The 18,676-nt window shown below is 43.4% G+C and overlaps 1 protein-coding gene across 4 annotated transcripts in view; it reads left to right on the plus strand.

Moving 5' to 3' along the window:
• The window catches only part of TOM1L2 (target of myb1 like 2 membrane trafficking protein), a 56,778-nt gene that overhangs the window by 11,488 nt on the left and 26,614 nt on the right, over positions 1-18,676 (plus strand). For all 4 annotated transcript variants that reach the window (XM_071443833.1, XM_071443834.1, XM_071443835.1 and 1 more), the window contains exons 2-7: positions 7,433-7,517; positions 8,452-8,530; positions 10,121-10,270; positions 14,456-14,590; positions 15,521-15,679; positions 16,359-16,475. In XM_071443833.1, coding sequence (XP_071299934.1) covers positions 7,433-7,517; positions 8,452-8,530; positions 10,121-10,270; positions 14,456-14,590; positions 15,521-15,679; positions 16,359-16,475 — 725 coding nt within the window. The remainder of the gene's footprint in view (positions 1-7,432; positions 7,518-8,451; positions 8,531-10,120; positions 10,271-14,455; positions 14,591-15,520; positions 15,680-16,358; positions 16,476-18,676) is intronic.

An 18,676-nucleotide genomic window follows, 5' to 3' on the forward strand; every position in this document is an offset into this window, starting at 1 on the left:
GATGCACTGACCTGTTACAACCACACTGTGCTGATAAATTCTCCCACACAGAATGGTACGGACACGTCACAGCAGTCGCAGTTAAATTTAGAAAAGGCAAATCTGAAGGAGACCATTTCATCACCCAGGAGATTTTAATTTATGCTTTCATGCCTCTCATCCCAAGAAGAAAGATGGACACTCCGAGTGGGATGATATTAGACTGCTGGAAGTGTTGCCTAATAGATCACAGATGTCTGTGAAGTGGCAAGTCATCATCCCCCCGGCACAACGGGACAGGGGACACTGTCACGAGATGTGACATGTCATAAAGGATCATTGATTTGTTGCTCCCCCACTGTAAATCAAACATCCCCATTCAAATCCATTAAAATCCATTAATACAGGGTGCAGATTTGAAAACTGCTTTGACATTTCTGATGGAAGGCTCGGGCGTATCGATTCCTGACGTGAGCAGGGCCCTGTTTGTCAATCAGAAAGTAGCACCATCATCTGAAAATCGGGGGTTGGCAGCGAGGTGGGAATCTACCCAAGGTCACTGCTGAAAGAGATGAGGAAACGTGCAGTGAAGGCTGAATTTTGGGGAAAAGTGCCTCTGAATCATGCAAATGGCTTGATGAGCTGGGAGCTGCTTGTGTATGACCTCGCTCTGAAGGACAGTTATTTACAGTACATGGGTCAACATGGGAGCTCTGATGAGTGTCAGGGCATGGGAGGAAGGTGGCTTTCTGTGCTTTGTTTCTAAAGCTGTGTAGAATGGAGAAGTCAGATGGATTTCAGTGTGTTTTAAAGAAGCAGTAGTGTCTCTCTGCCATCTGTTTTGGAAGAGAGCAACTCACATACACATGTCATTCAGTGGAGTTTGCTGTCAGCAGCAACAATTTCTGCTGATGGGGGAACTTCAGGGAGAAGATTCATAACAAAAGTCTTTATTGTATAGAAACACACCGTTCTGCTTGGGATCCAGCTTCCAAATGCTTTTAAGGACTGTGACTAAACTACCATTTATGCCTGAGATGAGAGACATCTGAGCACAGAAGCTGCCTGGACCAGGTTGTCCTGCCAGGCCTTTCTTGTGCAATACAATTGCAGATGGGAAGGTCCAACTGGTTTTACACCCTGCAAATGTATCAAGACCTTTGAGATGAGATAAACTAAGTGAGCCATGCTGATATGTTCCCTTGCCTGCTCTGATATTATTATAAGGCTTTCTGTTTTGGTTTTCTTTTTGTTCAGGTGAAGCTCTGATCTGAGTATGAAAGAAAAGTCTTCTTTGTTGTACAGCTGTTAATATTTGTTTAATATATCTTAATCCATTCACCTTGCTCTGCTTCTGACCCTGCAGTGCAGCTATGCTCAGTTAATCACCTGGAGGTTCCTGCACCTGAGAGGCTGAATTTGTGGGTGATGTTTTTTTCTGCAGCATATCTAAATCACGAGAATGTTGTAGCATGACTGTGAGTACCATGAGGTCCTTAAAAAGGCACAGTAATTATGTACTATATATTCATGATTGTATGTGTGATCTGGAAACCGGGTTGGAGGAAGTTTGGCATTTGGGTGGCACCTTCAAAAAGAAGAAAACCTGAAAGTTAATTGGAGAAAATGACAGTTCCCAGTTTACTGCTGTGCCTTCCAACAGCACTCGAGCTAAATACTCTTTAGGATTGCACGTGTGCCTGTCCACAGAGTCTCTTTATTTTATTTTAACACAGACTCTGCAGCCATTACCAACTATTCATTTATTCAGCACCAGAAACTTTGGCAAAACAATGAATGGAAGATAAATTATTTGATCCCAAAGAGTTTTAGCGTGAGCATAGCTAAAAACCAAGTGAAAAATCACAGTGGTCATGACAAGTGGTGGCCGGTGCTGCAGCAGTCCAACCCAGATCACGTTTTCTGTAGTGCTTTGCTGTTCAGATTGAGCCCGTTTGTTCTAGCTGACTGCCTTTTTCCTGGGAAGTGTGAAGCTCAGCATTTTCAGAGCAGTGTGAAATAAGGAATGTAGAAAAAGGACTTGGAGCAGTGAGGTGGCTAATTGAAAAATGCTCTTGGAGCTGCGCGCTCTAACAAAGAAGCTGGCAGGGTTTTATGAGTAAGTCACTCCAGAGTTGAGTTTTGATCTTGAATTTTGAATGAGTCACATTTATATTTTAATAGGAGTGTTTTGATAAAAAGGAACAATCCTCCTGTTGGTTACCATAATGTCTAAGTGGCCGTGACTGTCTTTTTAAAAGCAAATACAGAGAAACAAGAATAGACTGTTGGGTCCAGGAGTATCCAAGTGTGTTATTTGAGTGTGTCTGTGTCTCCCAAGTGAAATGCCTGGAACTCAGCAGCTTTTTGAGTGCTGGGGGTCTTTGGTCTTATCTTCATTTTGCTTGGACAGCTGAAATACGTTTCCATGGCCTCTGTATGGTCTTTTCCTGGATCTTATTGATGGTGCTGTGGGGGTCATTGATGATTGAATCCAAGAGAGACAACTGCAGTCACGAAATGTAATGGTGCTTTGAAGTGTAACACAGTTCTATAGGCTACAGCTCAGAGATGTCATTGTCCCATTCGTTTGAGCAATCCTGTCTGGTTTGCATTGCCTTGCAAAACTCTTGCTATTTTCCTGGAAGCCCAGTCTGTAAAAGCATTTTGCTTTTACCCTCAGCAGATGCCCCTCGCTTCTGAGAGAGCAACGCTGCATTGAAGGGAGGGGAGCCAGCAGGATGGAAGCAAAAACCTGCTGATACTGTGGCTCCTTCTGATCTTTATTATGCAGAGTGAAATATAACATATCTGGCTGTTTGATTTGCTAATTTCAGTGGTGGAGCACAGCTGGTAGGCAGGTGGACTGTTAAGAGACAAGACAAAGATCTAAGATGTGCAATCTTATGAACTTGCAAGCAAAAAAGAAAAAAACAACCACAAACCCTAAGATGTTTTGTGCTATTTGAACACCAAACACTGTTGGAGGGAAGGGGAGAAGTTTGGACTTGGAGCTTTCTTGGTTTTGGATCTCTGTAACACAATGCACTGGTGTGCATGTTTCTTGCATAAATAGAAGGTGGTTTTGTGTGTGTAGTTCATCCCAAATGTATGAATTGAGAGTCTCTGAAGCAACATCTGGAGAAGACCCAAGAGAGAAAACTGTGAGTTCTCTGAACACAAGGATCTGTTCATTCATGAGATTCTGATATTCAAACAGAAAACTGCAGTTGTGCTGTTTCCATTTCATGTTATTTCTAGCAAGTGCCGCATTTAACTTTCCCTTTTGCCTTTTCTCCCAAGACCATTCTACAGCACCATAAAGACTTACTGGTACTTATAGATGGACTTTTGGAGAGATTTTTAGCCTGGTGCTGTCATCATTCAGGCTGGAATAGCTGCTCTCAGTGCTTCCAGCAGTCAGAATTCCAATCTCAGCTGTACAAACATGCAGATGGAGCAGTACTATGGATTGAAGAGAGCAGAGAGGAGCTTCTTGAGGATAACCAGTGTTGGTGTTTCTCTGGGAGGTCGCTTTTGCCTTGGTTGCAGGATGGGTGATAAAAGTTCTTCTGTTTTCTTCCTGCATTTAGAAGCTAATTGCTGCCCTGCCCTGTGTAACCTGTTTGTTACACGGTGATTGTACGGGAATTTCTGACCTGGTTTCCTTGTGCTGACATCTCAGGTCGGAGCAGGTTGTTTGGGCAGAGGCTCGGCTGGGGGTGTGTGCACTGAGACTGTTTGTACTGGGAACTTTACACTGCTGAACCCTCTGGGTGCTGTAAATTATACAGGATTTCAGTATGAGCAGGGAAATGCTGATATTGCCGTTTGGCAGAGCGTGGAAATGCGGCCACAAGAGTTGGATCTCAGAGGGAAGGTGTGAATGAAAAAAATAGCACCATTTTTTCTCCTTTTCCTCACAGACTACAGATAAGCTGATGCTGTGTGTGTGCATATGCAGTGCCCAAGGTCTGCTGTGTGTCAGGCATGGAGTGCCAGATTGTCTTTCTTCCCACCAGAACATTTATGCTTTAATTTGGGACACGTGGTGGGAACTGATAGCATCTTGTTTCAGAGAGAGACTTTCTGATAATCTCACTGGTGGTATCATGTCTCTGTGTGAGACACAAACCCAGCATTATCCCAGTGCTCATCAGAGCTGCTCCTGAGGCAGGAGCTGTGCAAGGAGCCCTTGGCACCAGGCTGGGAGCTGCCAGCCCTTCTGTGATGCAATTAAACTCTACCATAAACTCTTCAGTTCAAGGCAAACTCCTCCTCATCACCTTCCCTCGTAACATTTCTTACTGCACCCTGGAATCCTTTGGTCACATTCCAGAGTTCATATGTGAATGAACTGGTGCCTTTTAATGGGTGTGGAAGAGGTTGAGGAACTGATTACTCTTTCAAAGGGGATTTGCATGATTTGTGTGCCATTCCTTTGCTGTTCTGTGTTAGTTTCCAAAATCTGTTTAATCTTGTCAGCTGTATCTGGGTGCTGTTTGAGGAGGAGCCTTCCAAAGTGTCCATGAAACACTGGACAGGTTATTGAGTATTTTTAATTTCCTGCATTTTGGCTGTGTTGGGTAGGGATTCTCCTACAGCTGAGTACAGGCAGAGCCGTTTCACTAGAAATCCAGAATTACAACCTGCTGTGTTTTGGTTCTAGAAGAGCTCTGCGGGCTTTCAATTCGTCGCAGCACAATGCAGCTCTTCAGGCAAATCCCACCCAAACCTTCTCTGCAGCCAGTGAACTCCTTTGTACAGCTGAGAGCACTGCAGCAGCAAATCTGGGTCACACACCCTACAAAGGACACACAACTCCAGATGACAAGTGCTCGTGTGCTCTCTGTTGCTGAAGAAGAGACTAAAATTAGCTTCTGACTCTTACTCGAATTAAAAATTACCCAAGGGGAAAAGAACTATTTCTCAAGAAGGCAACTGTTATGTCTTAAACCCACACAGTCTCAGCTCTGTATGCAGAAATGCAAAAATAAAAAGGTAGTAACCAAGTTTTTTGGGAGAAAGGGGATTTTGTTTTTCCTGGAGTATCTCAAAAAGGGAATATGACCAAGGTTATCAGGCACCACAGATGAGCATTCTAGTGCTAACCTCTGTACAGTGCTGCAGCAGCATCTCTTCACTCTGCTATCTTCAAAATACCACTTTTTTTACCTATGGAGTGCTCCCATATCCACATTTTGTCAAAATAAGCCTTAACTCCATGGGTTTTACAAGACCAGCGAGTGAATTGGCTGCCAGCACAACTTTGTGCAGGATCAGCATTTCAGCATTTCCCAAAATCATATATAAAAAGTGATTATAGCAGACCAGAGAGACTGAACATTGCTAAGTTGCTGCCTGATGCCAAATACTGTCAAGAACACACAAATTTCTTAATATAGTTTAAGATCAAGGAAACAAATGATGTGCCCAGCTTAAGGAATACTCTCTATGTAAAGCACAATCTTATTTTGGAGCATTTGGCTTGTAAATCCTTTGCAGCTCTGGGGATCACCTTCTCTAGCAGATCAGATGTAGTGATGTTTTTTATTTTTATCTCTGAATGTTAAGGGTTTTTTCTAATGTTGAATAAAATGTTTTCTTAACTGATAAGCATTATATGGAGGTGAAGGCAGATCACATTCTGTAGCAATAAAACCATATGTAGGCTGTAAGAGCACAAAACAACTAACAGAAGTGATTCTTACAAGCAGCTTTACACAAAGATAAATTCCTGTATCTTAGAAAACATTAAACAGCTCTGCCTTCACTCTAAATGCAGTAAATTAAAAATATTCAGTAACCTGTCCAGTATTTATTGGACGTTATGGAAGCTGTGCATCTCTCAAGCATAAAGACTTTTCATTGACCAAAGTGAACTTTACCATGAGGTGGTGATGGCTGAAAAAGATCCAGCTGGGAGATTTTCAGGCTCCATTCCCTCCCAAATGATTATACTGCACTGCTGCTTCTCAGAATGAGAAGTGAAGTCTGTAACAAATATTTTCCTGTTCCATAATCTCCTTTTCCATGGTGTCCTCTCCCTTCTGTTCAGCTCTCCCTTCTGGGGTTTTGCATAGCTGTCTGGTTTTTCTCAAACTTCTGTAATTGCTGTCCTTGGTGGAGCTGCTTTAACCATGATTTTGGTGTAGACAAGTCACTGAAATTTGAATTACCCAGGCACAGTCTTTCCCTAAACAATGTCCCATAATTATGGCCTGTGGGCATCTGTATCCTCAGTCACAGTGATGGAAATATTAATAGGAAAAAACCACTGTTGGTAAACAAAAAGAGATGTGTGAAGTCCTTGGAGCCTGGTCTTTCCAAAGTCTGCCCTGTGCTGGGGTACAGATTGGGGTTAGATGTAGACAGAAGGAAAGTTGGAGAAGATGGTACCTGTGGTTTTGTTTCTGCTTTGAAATGTTTAAAAGTGGGTTTGCTTACCCCCTTTGCCTTCCAGCATTGGATGCCAGGGATCTGTAGAAAAGCCCAGAGTAATTTAGAGAAGGTCATGCCTGGCCCAAAGGTCCCCTTTTTAGATCTTTCTAGTGACAGGCTTTTATGTTCAACTTGACATCATTCCTGAGTGTGGGTAGCAGATAGGATTTGAATACTGCAAGTGAGGAGTGTGAAAAATTCCAGGGATGTTCCAGGCACTGCTAGACAGAACTATATTGATTTAGGAGGAAATCCCAAGGAGGAAATAGTTCTTGTCAACTGATTACTACAAGTTATGGTTATGCTACTCCTGCAGACGTCTATAAATTAAACTGCCAGCAGTTGGCATCTGCCACTGTCACAGTGCTATAGGTCATCCTTCCCTGGGAATTGAGTGATGCCAGAGTGACTTAACCTGCCACAAAAATAGTGAGGGAAGGTCTGGGAGGAAGGCAGAGCTTGAGAGGTGTGTACAGAGCCCCAGCATGGAGAGGGACATAGCATGGGACAGATGTCATGATACCATGACCTGAACTGTTACGTGCTAAATGTTTTCTCATGCTAGTGGGTCTTTTCATGCTGAAATTCCTTGAATTCTCTCTCCAGGTTGCTATTTTTCCTCCCTCAATCCATGTGGAGGTATTATCTGCTGAAACAGGGAGGAGGTCATACTGGTTTGGGGGGATATTTTCCTAGCTCATAACTTGCCAGCAATGCAGCATCTGAAGAGTTTAAATTTGAATTAGCTGACATTTTCCTACTCTCCCAGGAATTCAGGAGTCTTTGAAGAACAGCCCATATATGTGGGCTGGAGGGATAATTGATTCTGTCTGGAAACCTCTATGCTGATCCCTAAAACCAGGATGGAAGGATTGACATTGTTTACTGTCAGCAGGGATTTGTTTTTTTCTGTCTGTTACTGAATAGTTTCAGCTCAGAGTAACTGAAGATGGATTGAGGTATAGACCTAATCAGGAAGATATGAAAAGATTTATTTTTCTTTACTTTACAGAAAAGGCCACAGATGGCTCTTTGCAGAGTGAAGACTGGACACTTAACATGGAGATCTGTGACATTATCAACGAGACAGAAGAAGGGTATGTGCCATTTCAGCAGACTTGGAAAGGTCCCTGAACACAATCTTCCTCTGGTTGTACTCAGCATGTGAGGAGGTGCAGTGAGGCTGGGGACAGATGCTCATGGTGTGAATGCAGTTTGCAGATCAGTTGCTTGGTTTTCCTGCTCCTTAGACCTCTCCTGCTCTCAGAAAATACTGTATGATGAGTACCTGTAGGATTCAGGAGGAGAGGAAATGGCCTCAACTTGTGCCAGGAGAGCAACTTATTTAGATGATGTATTAGCAAAAAATTCTTCACTGAAAGGTGGTCAGGCAGTGGGTCAGGCTGCCCAGGGAAGTGGTGGAACCACCATTCCTGGAAGCATTCAAAAAGCACATGGATGTGGCATTTTGGGATGTAGTATAGTGGTGGGCTTAGTGCTGAGTTAATGGTTGCACTCAAAGACCTAAGAGGGCCTTTCTAACTCAAATGATTCTGTGATAGTTTCTGTGGTCAGTCTCTGCTTGGGAGGGCTGGCATGAAAAACTTTTTGGAGAGGGTGCCACCTTTGTTTTTCAGCAGGGGTCTCTCTTTGGAATGCCTTTAATTTCAGGTGTTTGTGTAGACAGCTTTCCTGCCACACCTCCAGCACCAGAAAGCTTTGCTGCTTGCAGTCTGCAGGAGAACTGATCACTGCTCTTATTCCCTGGGCTTGTCAGAGTGGCTGTCAGTCTGCCTAATCAACAGCCTGAATTTTTGGAGACTTGGGGCATTCCTCCTGTCTTGATTTCTGTGGTGCCTTGTCTCCTCACGTATTTCTCCATAACCCTGGTTTGGTTATAGTCAGATGATCTGAAATTAACCCACATTCTTATGTCCAGCTGGAAATGGCAAAGGATTCATTTTCCCACAGTTTATGGGATGTGAAAAGCCTGTCTGAGCTGTCTGTTAAAATGGTGTGTTTCTCCTTCAGGCCCAAGGATGCCATTCGAGCGCTGAAGAAGAGACTGAATGGAAACAAAAATTACAGAGAGGTCATGCTGGCGCTGACGGTGAGTGGGGGCAGGCTGGAATGCTTCAAAGGGCAGAACCCTTTTGTCATTTTCCTCTTCCTGGCACTCTCTTGAATGTACACACTATTTCCTTTAACAGCCACTGCTCTGCCCTTTTCTTCTCTCCAATTGCCTCCTCACTTCCTTGGGGAGAGCTGCTGGAAGCTTTGCATAGTGGTTTTCCAACTCAATTGATTTCTGCTTCTTTTCGTGGCTCTTATTCATCCCAAGTACTGACTGAGGAGAGTTAAAGTGGCTCAAATGGGTCTGTTACTCTTTGAGGTTTTCCTTTCTACTCTCATTTCCCTGTGTCCAACCATTCCTCCACTCCAAGGCAACAGCTGTGGACGTGTCTGCAAGTGAGGATGATGAACTTGCCATATTTTCAGCTTCATAAGTAGCTGATGCACAATTTCCCTTGTGAATGAATCTCTGTAGGAGACAATGCATTAATTTATGCTGATCTAATTTCACTCAATAAAGTGTAAATTATATTCTGTGCATTCAGACAGCACTGCTAAGGTGTGGGATAATTTAGCAGTGACCTTTCCTGCTGATGGCTTTAGCTGGAGCTTTCCTGGGTAGTGCAGCCCTCCTGAGTGGGGTGCTGGGCTCTGGCAGTAACTAGATCGAGTTTTCCTGCTGTGGGGAGGTGATCTGCATGATTCTTTCACAGAGCTCTTGTTGCATCTCCCTCACGAGGCGTAACCGTACTTTCTGTCTTCTTGCCATTTCCTATCCTGGATTGTCATTTTGACAGATTACCAAAGTCCAAACCATGAGATTATCCATTGTGCAGGAAAGAGCAAAATCCATCAGGAATGAGCCCGTGTCATCATGGCTGATGAAAGTGGCTGAAGGAGGAGAGTAATTACAGATTCCTCGGTACAGAGCCGCAGTGGTTATTAGGCATGGCTGTAAGGAGAAGTGACGCGTTGGATTTATCTCCATGCTAATCATGTTCTTCAGAGAGAAATCAACAGCTGTTCTTCCATGGCAGTTGAATGGCAAGTGGAAGGTGCCTCCAGCTAGGTTGCAGGGGGAAAATGTGTCAAAGTATAACCTGTCAGAGCATTCACAGGGGAGTGTTTTGAATGAGTGAAGATCATTCACCTGAATTCCCAACTCTAAAACATGGCTTATAGCTCGGAGCAACTGGGTCCAGCTGTGTTCCAGGCACATAGAAAATGGTGGAGTGGCACAGCACGATAATATCTCACTGTGACAGGATGTCCTCTGTCTTACCTGCTCCTGATGTGCTGCTGTGTACTTGGCTGTTCAGCTGCACTGGCTGGAAAGTTCTGCTTTGAAGACAAAGAAACTTTCTATTTCTTTACCTTGAAAATAGGAAAGATGGATCACAAAAATGCCCGATATGTTAACAGTGGGTGAGGTACAGCTGAATGTGTGTGTAGAGAAGTCTTCTGGCAAAACTGGGGAAGAAGAGTAGTAAGAGTATAAATGTAATCTCCCCTCTATCTTCTTGCCCTCCCATCAAAACATCTAAAATAAATTTAAAAACCAGGTGCTGTGTGTGTGTGATCAAGCTTTGCTCCAACAATGAATGTTGGGTTTTCTTTGTGTGTGTAGGTGTTGGAGACCTGTGTGAAGAACTGTGGCCATCGCTTCCATGTCTTGGTGGCAAACCGTGACTTCATCGATGGAGTTCTGGTGAAAATCATCTCACCCAAGAACAACCCCCCCACTATAGTACAGGATAAAGTCCTAGCACTGATTCAGGTACACAGCTTGTCTCTGCTTCCATATGTTGCTGCCTGAAATAAGGACTGTCTGCTTCGATGCTACGCATCACTAAACATGCTGTCATCGTTAAAAATCTGGCAAGTTTTTTATATATAAACTCAAACAATATATCCAGATTGGTGGGGAAAAGCAGACATGTACACACATAGATATTTTATCCAGGGAGGGCTGTCTGGATTCTAGTCAGAGAGGTACCACACTAAAACAGGGGGATTTAATAAAAGGTAAATGGATGCTTTTGCAATTTAACAGTCATATCTAGAAGCTGGAGACTTGCCTCGGTGATGAGCTTGTCATCTGAGGCCAGGAGATTTCAGAGGATTGTGCTTTTGGTGTCAGCTGCAGAACACTTGCCTTTCTGTGTCTGTTTCCCTGACCGGAAAATGGAGCTGTTTCCCCCCATTTGAAAGCATTCTGCATTCCTTTCAAAGATGGTTATAGAAAAGTAAATGACCATATAGGAATTAAAATGGTTTTGGTGTCTTTTCTGTGGTTATTGTGCAGTAAAAGCACACTGTCAGATCCTTGCCTGCAGTGGGAAGTTCAGCCATGGGCCTGTCTGCCACTTCTCCTTCTGTGCAGCACAACAATAAACAGCCGTGTTAATTCCACAAACCATTAGCCACACATGAGGAAACATTGGTGCCTGCCTGGAGGAAATCTGACAATTATAGGAAGCTTTATCACTAAGCCTCCACAGGCTACTGCATACACCAGAGACTAAAAGACACTGCGTATTTAAAATGATATAAACCTGCTGCAGTGTTCCTTGTGGGGAGGTATTTACAAATGCACAGCATCATTTGCCAGATATACTTCTGATTTTTATGGCAAAGCATGCACTTGGATTTCTGCTGCTTTATTTTTTATTTGGATACAGGGATAGGGCATCCTTAGAGCATGACAATGTAAATAAGTGATTTTCAAACGGGAAATAGGTAGGGTGGTGGAATTAATGGGCATTGAGTTGGGGTCTTTGGGGTCCCTTTATTTCTGGTATATGATTTTGTGGCTTTTCAAAAAAATAGCACAAAATTAATGAAATTATTAAAAGCAATTCTTGTGCATCTGACTGAGCCCTCAGGTTTCTGCCTCCCTTGGTGGGAGAGTGGATGCATGCAGTGACCAGGAGATGAGGTTAAAAACTGTCTCATAAAGACAAACTGGGTGTGTTTCCATGTTATTTTAGGGAATGTTGGTTTTGCTGGGCTCTGGGTTTAAATGGATTCCCAGTGGTGAATGCAGCTAAGATGGGAGTATTTGTAACATAATCAGAAAGCCACAGTCATTGCCTCAGTGTATTAAACAGAGCTTTATCTGAGGAGACTTAGTGCAGTAGAGCTAAAAGCCTCACTCTGGGTACTAAATGCCTTTTGATATAAAAAGCCTGAAAATGATGAAGGTTGCCTGTGGGTGGGTTCTGTACGTGTCTCTTTAGCTGGAGGTGGCAGGGGACTTTGTTTTCCAGATTGCCTGACAAGTTTGTAAGAGTGATGGCAGCCACTCATCCCAGGTGCCCTATGGACACACACCCCCAAAATACCTCGTGACAGCTTCACTCAGCTTAGGCTGTGCTCTGGAGAGCTCCCTGGGGTTGGAGTTAGCCCCGTCCCAGAGGGCTGATCTCAGCTTTGTCCCACCAACATTGTATTTATCCCTTTCTATATCCAGGTTTTTTTATTGGGGAATTAATAAGAACGGAAATGAGAGGATTAATAGCCCAGACTTGGAAGCATGCAAGAGAACTGTACAAACAGCACACATCTTCAGGCACACAGCTGGGAAATTCATGGGCCTTTCCATAAAAAGGGTAGATAAAGCTGCCATCCAGTTTCTTATCTAGAGACTTGTTTTGAGATGTTGAGCATCTTGCGTCTCACTTTCTCAACCTATTTCCCAGTGTACATGAATTAGCATATGTTACACAGTGCTTATCCTTCCTTCTTCACCTTGCTAGGAGGCCTTGGAAATATTCCTTGTCACTGTGCCCCTGGTAAGAGCTGGCCTGTCATCCAGTGTCCAAACACTGGGATGGTCCCCAATTTAGGGGGCTGATTTACAATGGTATTTAAATTACCCGTTTGGGCACACTGTGGGATTTATCCTGAAATATCTACATCTGATAATCTGGCCCAAAGTTATAGAAGCTCTGAATTCAATTTCCCCTCTGTCCTACACGTGTTTGGACAATGGGCAGGTCTCCTAAGCTCTAGTATAGCTCTTTATCCATAAAGCAGAGCTGATATTGCAGCTGCCTGGTTGGGTTGTAAGCTGTCTAGGACAGGGATTGTCTTACAATGTGTGTAGACAGCACTTAGGACAATAGTGCCTGTCCTGCTTGTGACCTCTGAGACACACTAATGTAGATAATGCTCCCAGCTCAGGTGAAGAAGAATACAAATGGAAGTGTCTCCTTTCTCCAGGGAAGAGAATTGCAGAAGAGAGAATATTTTTAAAAGGTGGAGTGCAGATGAAATGAGATCATTTTGCAAAATCCACAGGAAGCCAGTGAAAGAGGGGATGCATTCTTCCTCCTGGACAAACAAGCTTCACTAAAAACTGGTGACAGAATGCAGCATATTTTTGCCTCTAAGTATCTTTTGAGTGATGATTATTAAATAGAACATTCCTTGCCTAACACTTTTCACTTTTGCTTGCAAATAGAGTTGAAGTGGTGAACACCATTATGTAGAAGCATCATTCAGATGGCTTCTGATGTAAATTGAAAAGGCAGTGAAATGGCAAAGGTGGAGTTACTTGTGCAGTCAAAACCTCCATCAGAATTGGGGATGTTTTGGAAGGTCAGTTCCAAGGAAACAATAGCTGTGTGCTGTCAGAGCTGTTTTCTCTGGCTCATGCAGGGCTGTTTGGACTTGCACTGCATCAGAACAGTTGATGCAGTTAATTTACTCTTAACAAAGCTGAGAAGCAAACCCAGGATTGTCTGCTTGCACCTGATAATGGATTGTCTCCTGGGCGCAGATGGTAGGAAATGCTCTCTTAGAATTGAACAGGATAGGAATGCAAGTTAAAAATTAATATTATTTTTTATCTTACTTTTCTATCTTGGGTTTCTGTTCTCTCAAATATAAAAAATGGCTCAAAGAGCTTTTAAAGCAAAAAATAGTCAAAGAGCTAGTGTAAAAGTGATGACTAAATGAATTAAGTTCTGAGCCCACGTGCGTCTCGCAGTAGTTCTGGATCCAGCACACTGATACCCTGCTCCACACATGTGGGGGTTTGTGGAATGCTTCATTTTTTAATTGAGTCGTAGTATTTCAGTTTTTCCTTCCTCTACCTTTTTAATATTTGGTTCATTTCCAACACAAGTGAGAGGGGTTGAGGCTTTTAGCATGCTGTGCTCCCAGTAGCTTCGTGAGTGCAGGAGGCTGGCTAGCCAAGAGAAGCACTTAGGACTCCCACTGAAGGAAAAGCTCAAACGTGAATTGAAGTCTTTTTAGACACCAGAGAATTCATGCAGGAGAGATATTATGAATGTTCTGGCTGTGGGAATTTCTCTCTTTTAAACTCATCCTTTGTGCCACACTGGGGTGTCTTGAGTGTTGGATATGCTCTGTCAGAGCCCAGGCGTCATTAGTTCTGCTGCTCAGGGGACTGTCTCTTTCACAGGACAAGAACCTCAGAAAGGATCTTTTTTTAAAATTTAAGTCTGGTCCAAATAAAACACTGAAGACAACTTGGTTGCTCTGTTTTTTCCTTTGGCAACAAATGAGGATGTTTCACAAAGTGAATGGAGATTACTTGAGATGATTGTACAGCTTTGGGAATTTTGGTTAGATCTGTTGAATCTTTCACACAGACCTTTTCTGGTGGGTCATTTGCTGTACAATATGCCAAAGATCAGCATCAGTCACTGCTGAGGAGAGGAGATGGGAAAAGCCTTTCATGTATGTTCACAGATTTTGGTGATGTCAGGAGCTACTCAGAGCTACTCTGCACTGGGTTCCTGTCTGTTTTATATCTGAATAAAATGTATGGGTGACTGTCTTAATATTTGAAGGATCTTTTAGACCAGGTCTGATGATTCCAGTTTTCCTTTGAAGCTGAAATCTTTGAAAGCTTTTACAGTCAGTATCTGAGGTCATGGTGGGGCTGGAGCTTCATTTGAAAGGTTTATGGATCATCCCTCGTGTTTTCCAGGCTTGGGCTGATGCCTTCCGAAGTAGCCCCGATTTAACTGGAGTAGTGCATATTTATGAAGAACTCAAGAGGAAAGGCATCGAGTTCCCCATGGCAGATCTCGATGCTCTGTCTCCAATACACACACCACAGAGGGTAAGCTACAGCCTTGCAATTCCAGGCGTGTTTTCCCAGGATGTCTAAGTAGTTGGATAACTACTCATTTTTCCTCTCCCATTTATCTGAATTTGGCTCATTTTCTCACTCCTGGAAGGACATTTTAATAGTGAAAGGGCATGTAAGAGGGGCATAATACAGACTGATAAGCTATCTCCTCCCTTGAGTCAATCATCAATCTGAGGAGTTGTAAATTGTAACATTTAATCTTGTACCATAAAACCACCAAACAAATGCAACTAAATTCTTCAAAGAGAGCCCAGCAGGATTTATGATTGAGATTTACTTCTTTTGCTCAAAAGTGTGGCTGCTTCTTTTGGTGATAACCCTGAGCCAAGGTCTGCCTGTCTATTAGGGGTGTACAGAATCTGAATCTCTCTGATCCCACAGTAATGTGAGGACTTTACACCTCTGGAAGTTAGGTCTGGAAAGTCAACAGAACTGCTGCTTGGAAGTAACTTAATGATCACAGGTGTTCTGATTATTCACTCTGAAAACTGAAGTTAATGAATCTTTGAAGCAGCAAATGCAAGTGATCAAGGACTGAGAGATTACAATTCTTGTGTCAAGGTTAATTAAATTCAGTATCTACGTATCACATCATTTTTTGGAAGCCTGCAACTTAATTCCTAGTTTAAAAGAATTTATGATTATTTCTCTTTGCCTCTTGTTTTTATTTTGCTTCTCACTTCTCTTGTAAAACTAAATGGACTTAAATGCTTGTGGGTTGGGTCAAAAGAGATGGGCATGGAAGATTTTTGGAGCTGCCAGTCTTTTCTAGTAGCTGCACTGACCTTTCCCACAAGGTGCAATTATGTTCTATATTTGAGCCTGTTTGGCCTGAGGTTGCTGACAAAGCAAGTGCTGTCCCAGCTCAGCTTTTGAACTCCTGTCTTTCTGATGTGGCAGAGTGTTCCTGAAGTTGATCCTGCAGCAAATATGCACAATTCCCAGTCTCAGCAAAGGATGAGCAGCAGTTCTTACTCTTCGTCCTCTCCAACGGCCTATTCTGCTCCTCAGGCCCCAGCCTTGAACGTGACTGGTCCCATCACTGCTAACTCTGAACAGGTATTGGCATGTTGATTCTTTCAAGTGGGACTCTTTCAGCAAAGCAAATTAGAAATTAATCAGCAGAGGAACTTTCATTTTAACCCTTTGGACTTTGTCTCCTAGGTCTGGCTGTACTTAGTAATCATTCTTCCTGTTATACTGTAAAATCTGGGCTGTGCATGTGTCTCTGTGGCCTGGTAATGGCAGCACAATCTGCTGGTCCAGCCCTCTCAGCAGTATTTTAGCAGTTATTCCCATTAGCCCCTCTCCTTTCAAGGCACAGAATGTCTTGCAGATGCAGGAAGTCAAGTCCTTGCAAATGCCCTAATAGAGGATTTTCTTTTCTCCCTGCAAAATGATAACTTCAGAGCCAAAGATTCTACTTAAAATATATACATCTTTCCCCACACTGGAATGAGGCACCACAGCCAAGGTCTGGCTTTAGGTGCTGTTTGCAATTGCTTCCCTTCCATACAGACACAGCACATCTGGGTTTGTGATGATAATTCTTCTCTTTTTCTCTTCCTTTTCTCCTGGGTAAACTTTTTATCTCTTTTGGTTTTTTCCTGCTAGAATGTCTGGTGCCTGAGATATCAAGTCAGACAGAACCAGAGATATCTCAAAGTCAGTTCTTGAAAATGAACTGCTTCAACTAAAAGATAATGCAGTGTTTTGCTGTCTTGTTACCCCAATTTAGATTGCCCGGCTGCGCAGTGAGCTGGATATTGTTCGTGGGAATACAAAAGTGATGTCTGAAATGCTGACAGAAATGGTACCTGGACAAGAGGATTCCTCAGACCTTGAGTTACTCCAGGTAAGTTTCCTAGAAAATATGATTCTGATCCTTTCTGTGCTCGTGTTTCTCTGGGGGTGTGTTTTGTTGTAGCTCACTCCACAGCCCTTGCTTGGATTCATAATAGATCTGGGCTGTGCCTGACCCTGGCAAGTGCCATCACTTTGATTTTCTTCATTTGTTAAAGCTTCCAGTGACAAGGATTTCCTGACTTCCCTTGAAACTTGTTCCAGTGCTTTCCTCTTTTTTGTGTAGCTAGAAATTTTTCCCAATGTTGAATATCAGGTCTCCTTTACCACTAAGCAGCTTAGAATTGCCACAGGTTCTGTAAGCCCTGAGCATTCCTGCTTCTTTTACACTCCTCATCACCACTTGTACAGTGTCAAAACATTCCCAGTCACCATGCAGGAAAAAGCACTCCATATTTCCATCTGGAGCAAAGAATGCTAAGGGTCTGTGGGTTCTCTACCACTTGAAATCTTATCTATGAACTGATTGTCTTTCCAGAAGATGTGTTTTCCTGAAGGTGTGGTGTCTTAAGGCAAGTGCTCAGGTGAGGTTCTGTGGTGTCCAGAGGGCTAGACTGCATAATCAGGAGGGATTTCTCTGGAATCCATTGCAGCATTGTGCATCTCAAGAAGGAATACAGTATAAAATGAGCTCATGTCTCAGGCTTCACACCTATTTCCCCAGGCTAGTGGTCATGGGATGGCCTTTGGGCTGAGGAAAGTCACAGAGTCCCACAGATGAGGAGCACTGCAATCTGACATTCCAGCTGCTGCCCTTGGGGTGGGATTTGCCTTTCCACAGCTTCAGAAATAGCTTTCTGTTCTGATCCTCCAGCAGGGAGGATGGGCTCCCACAGCAATCCGTTCGGAGGAAGGCAGGGAATTGCTCTCTGTGATACATCAGAGTTTGAAATCCATCCAAAAACTGGTCTCTCCCATGCAGTGGCATTGTGTGTTTGTCTCAGAGCCATCATGGCAGCTGATGAGAGGCTCTGCAATAAAGAGCCTTTCAGTCACTGCCCATTTGGGTCGAGCTGCTCAAAACAAAAGCAGCTTCCAGGAAACCATGACAGGCCGAAATCGAACAGTTTGCTTACACTGAGAAACAGCCACCAGCATCTTGACAGTGTAACCTTAGAGCACAGCTTTAAGGTGAAAGAACTTGATCATAAAATGGAGTGACAGCAATGATTCTTTACTCCAGCTGGTTCCCTTCTGTGACTGATGCAGCCTAAATCTGAATCACAGAGCTGGGGAGAACCCGTTTTTGATCACAAAGGATGGTTAGCCTTTTGAGGGCTCTGAGCTGGGTGCTGCATGCAAGGACTCCTCGCTTTGAGGTTTATATAGCCCTCCTCCTTAAATAATTCCTGACATTTTCTCCAACAATCAAATGTAAACAGCCTGTGAGAGAGCCAGCTCTGAGCAGAATAGATAGGTACTGTCAGCCCTCTCGGAAAGGCAGCAAACAAACCTCTGAAATGTCACAATCTGCTTCCAAAGTGATGGGATCAAAACTGACATTGGAGAACACATTCCTCAAGCTGTTAAGGCAGCTGGATTGCACTAGGTGAAATTTATCCAGAGCTTAGGATGTCAGACCATGCAAGGAAAACAAACACATTTTTGCTTTCATCCTGAAGGTTGTGTACCAACAAGTCATCCTTGTTTAGTGCTGAATTTTTGCTGTGAAGTGGAGCTGGGAGGAGTGGAAGATGACAGAGGGACATGCTTTAGCTGGAATGTGTCAGTGCTTATTGAAGTAAAACCGTTGGCCTGATCAGAGGCACCCTGCCATACGTCATGTTTCTTCTTGCTGTTCTCCTCAGCAGACCAGTTTGACCTTTAGTCTTGAGGCCTTTCAGGACTGCAGAATTCTGCTAAGTATTTGGTGATGGAAGAGATGTCCTGGAAGCATGAGAAGTCCTGGTCTAGGCAAACTGAAATCTAGATTTCTTGTTGACAGGCTTTTAAAATAAATGCCCTCCCTCTGCATTCCTTAAAATGTTCTTCTGAAACTCCCCATTGCCTTTGTGCAGTCTGTTGTCAGTGCACTTGCTCAGTGGAAGGGAACATTTCTGTGTGTCTCAGTGCTGGAGGGTGTGTGAAACACTCACCTTTTCATGCTCCTGCTCCTTGGTTTGTCTTTACCCTCATGTTCTCTGAAGCTGGTGAGTTATCATCCTAGCACACACTTAGTATTTGTGGTAGCCC

The sequence above is a fragment of the Agelaius tricolor genome, unplaced genomic scaffold, assembly GCF_023055355.1.
Source record: "Agelaius tricolor isolate 1412-34295 unplaced genomic scaffold, bAgeTri1.0.p SCAF_19, whole genome shotgun sequence".
NCBI lineage: Eukaryota > Metazoa > Chordata > Aves > Passeriformes > Icteridae > Agelaius > Agelaius tricolor.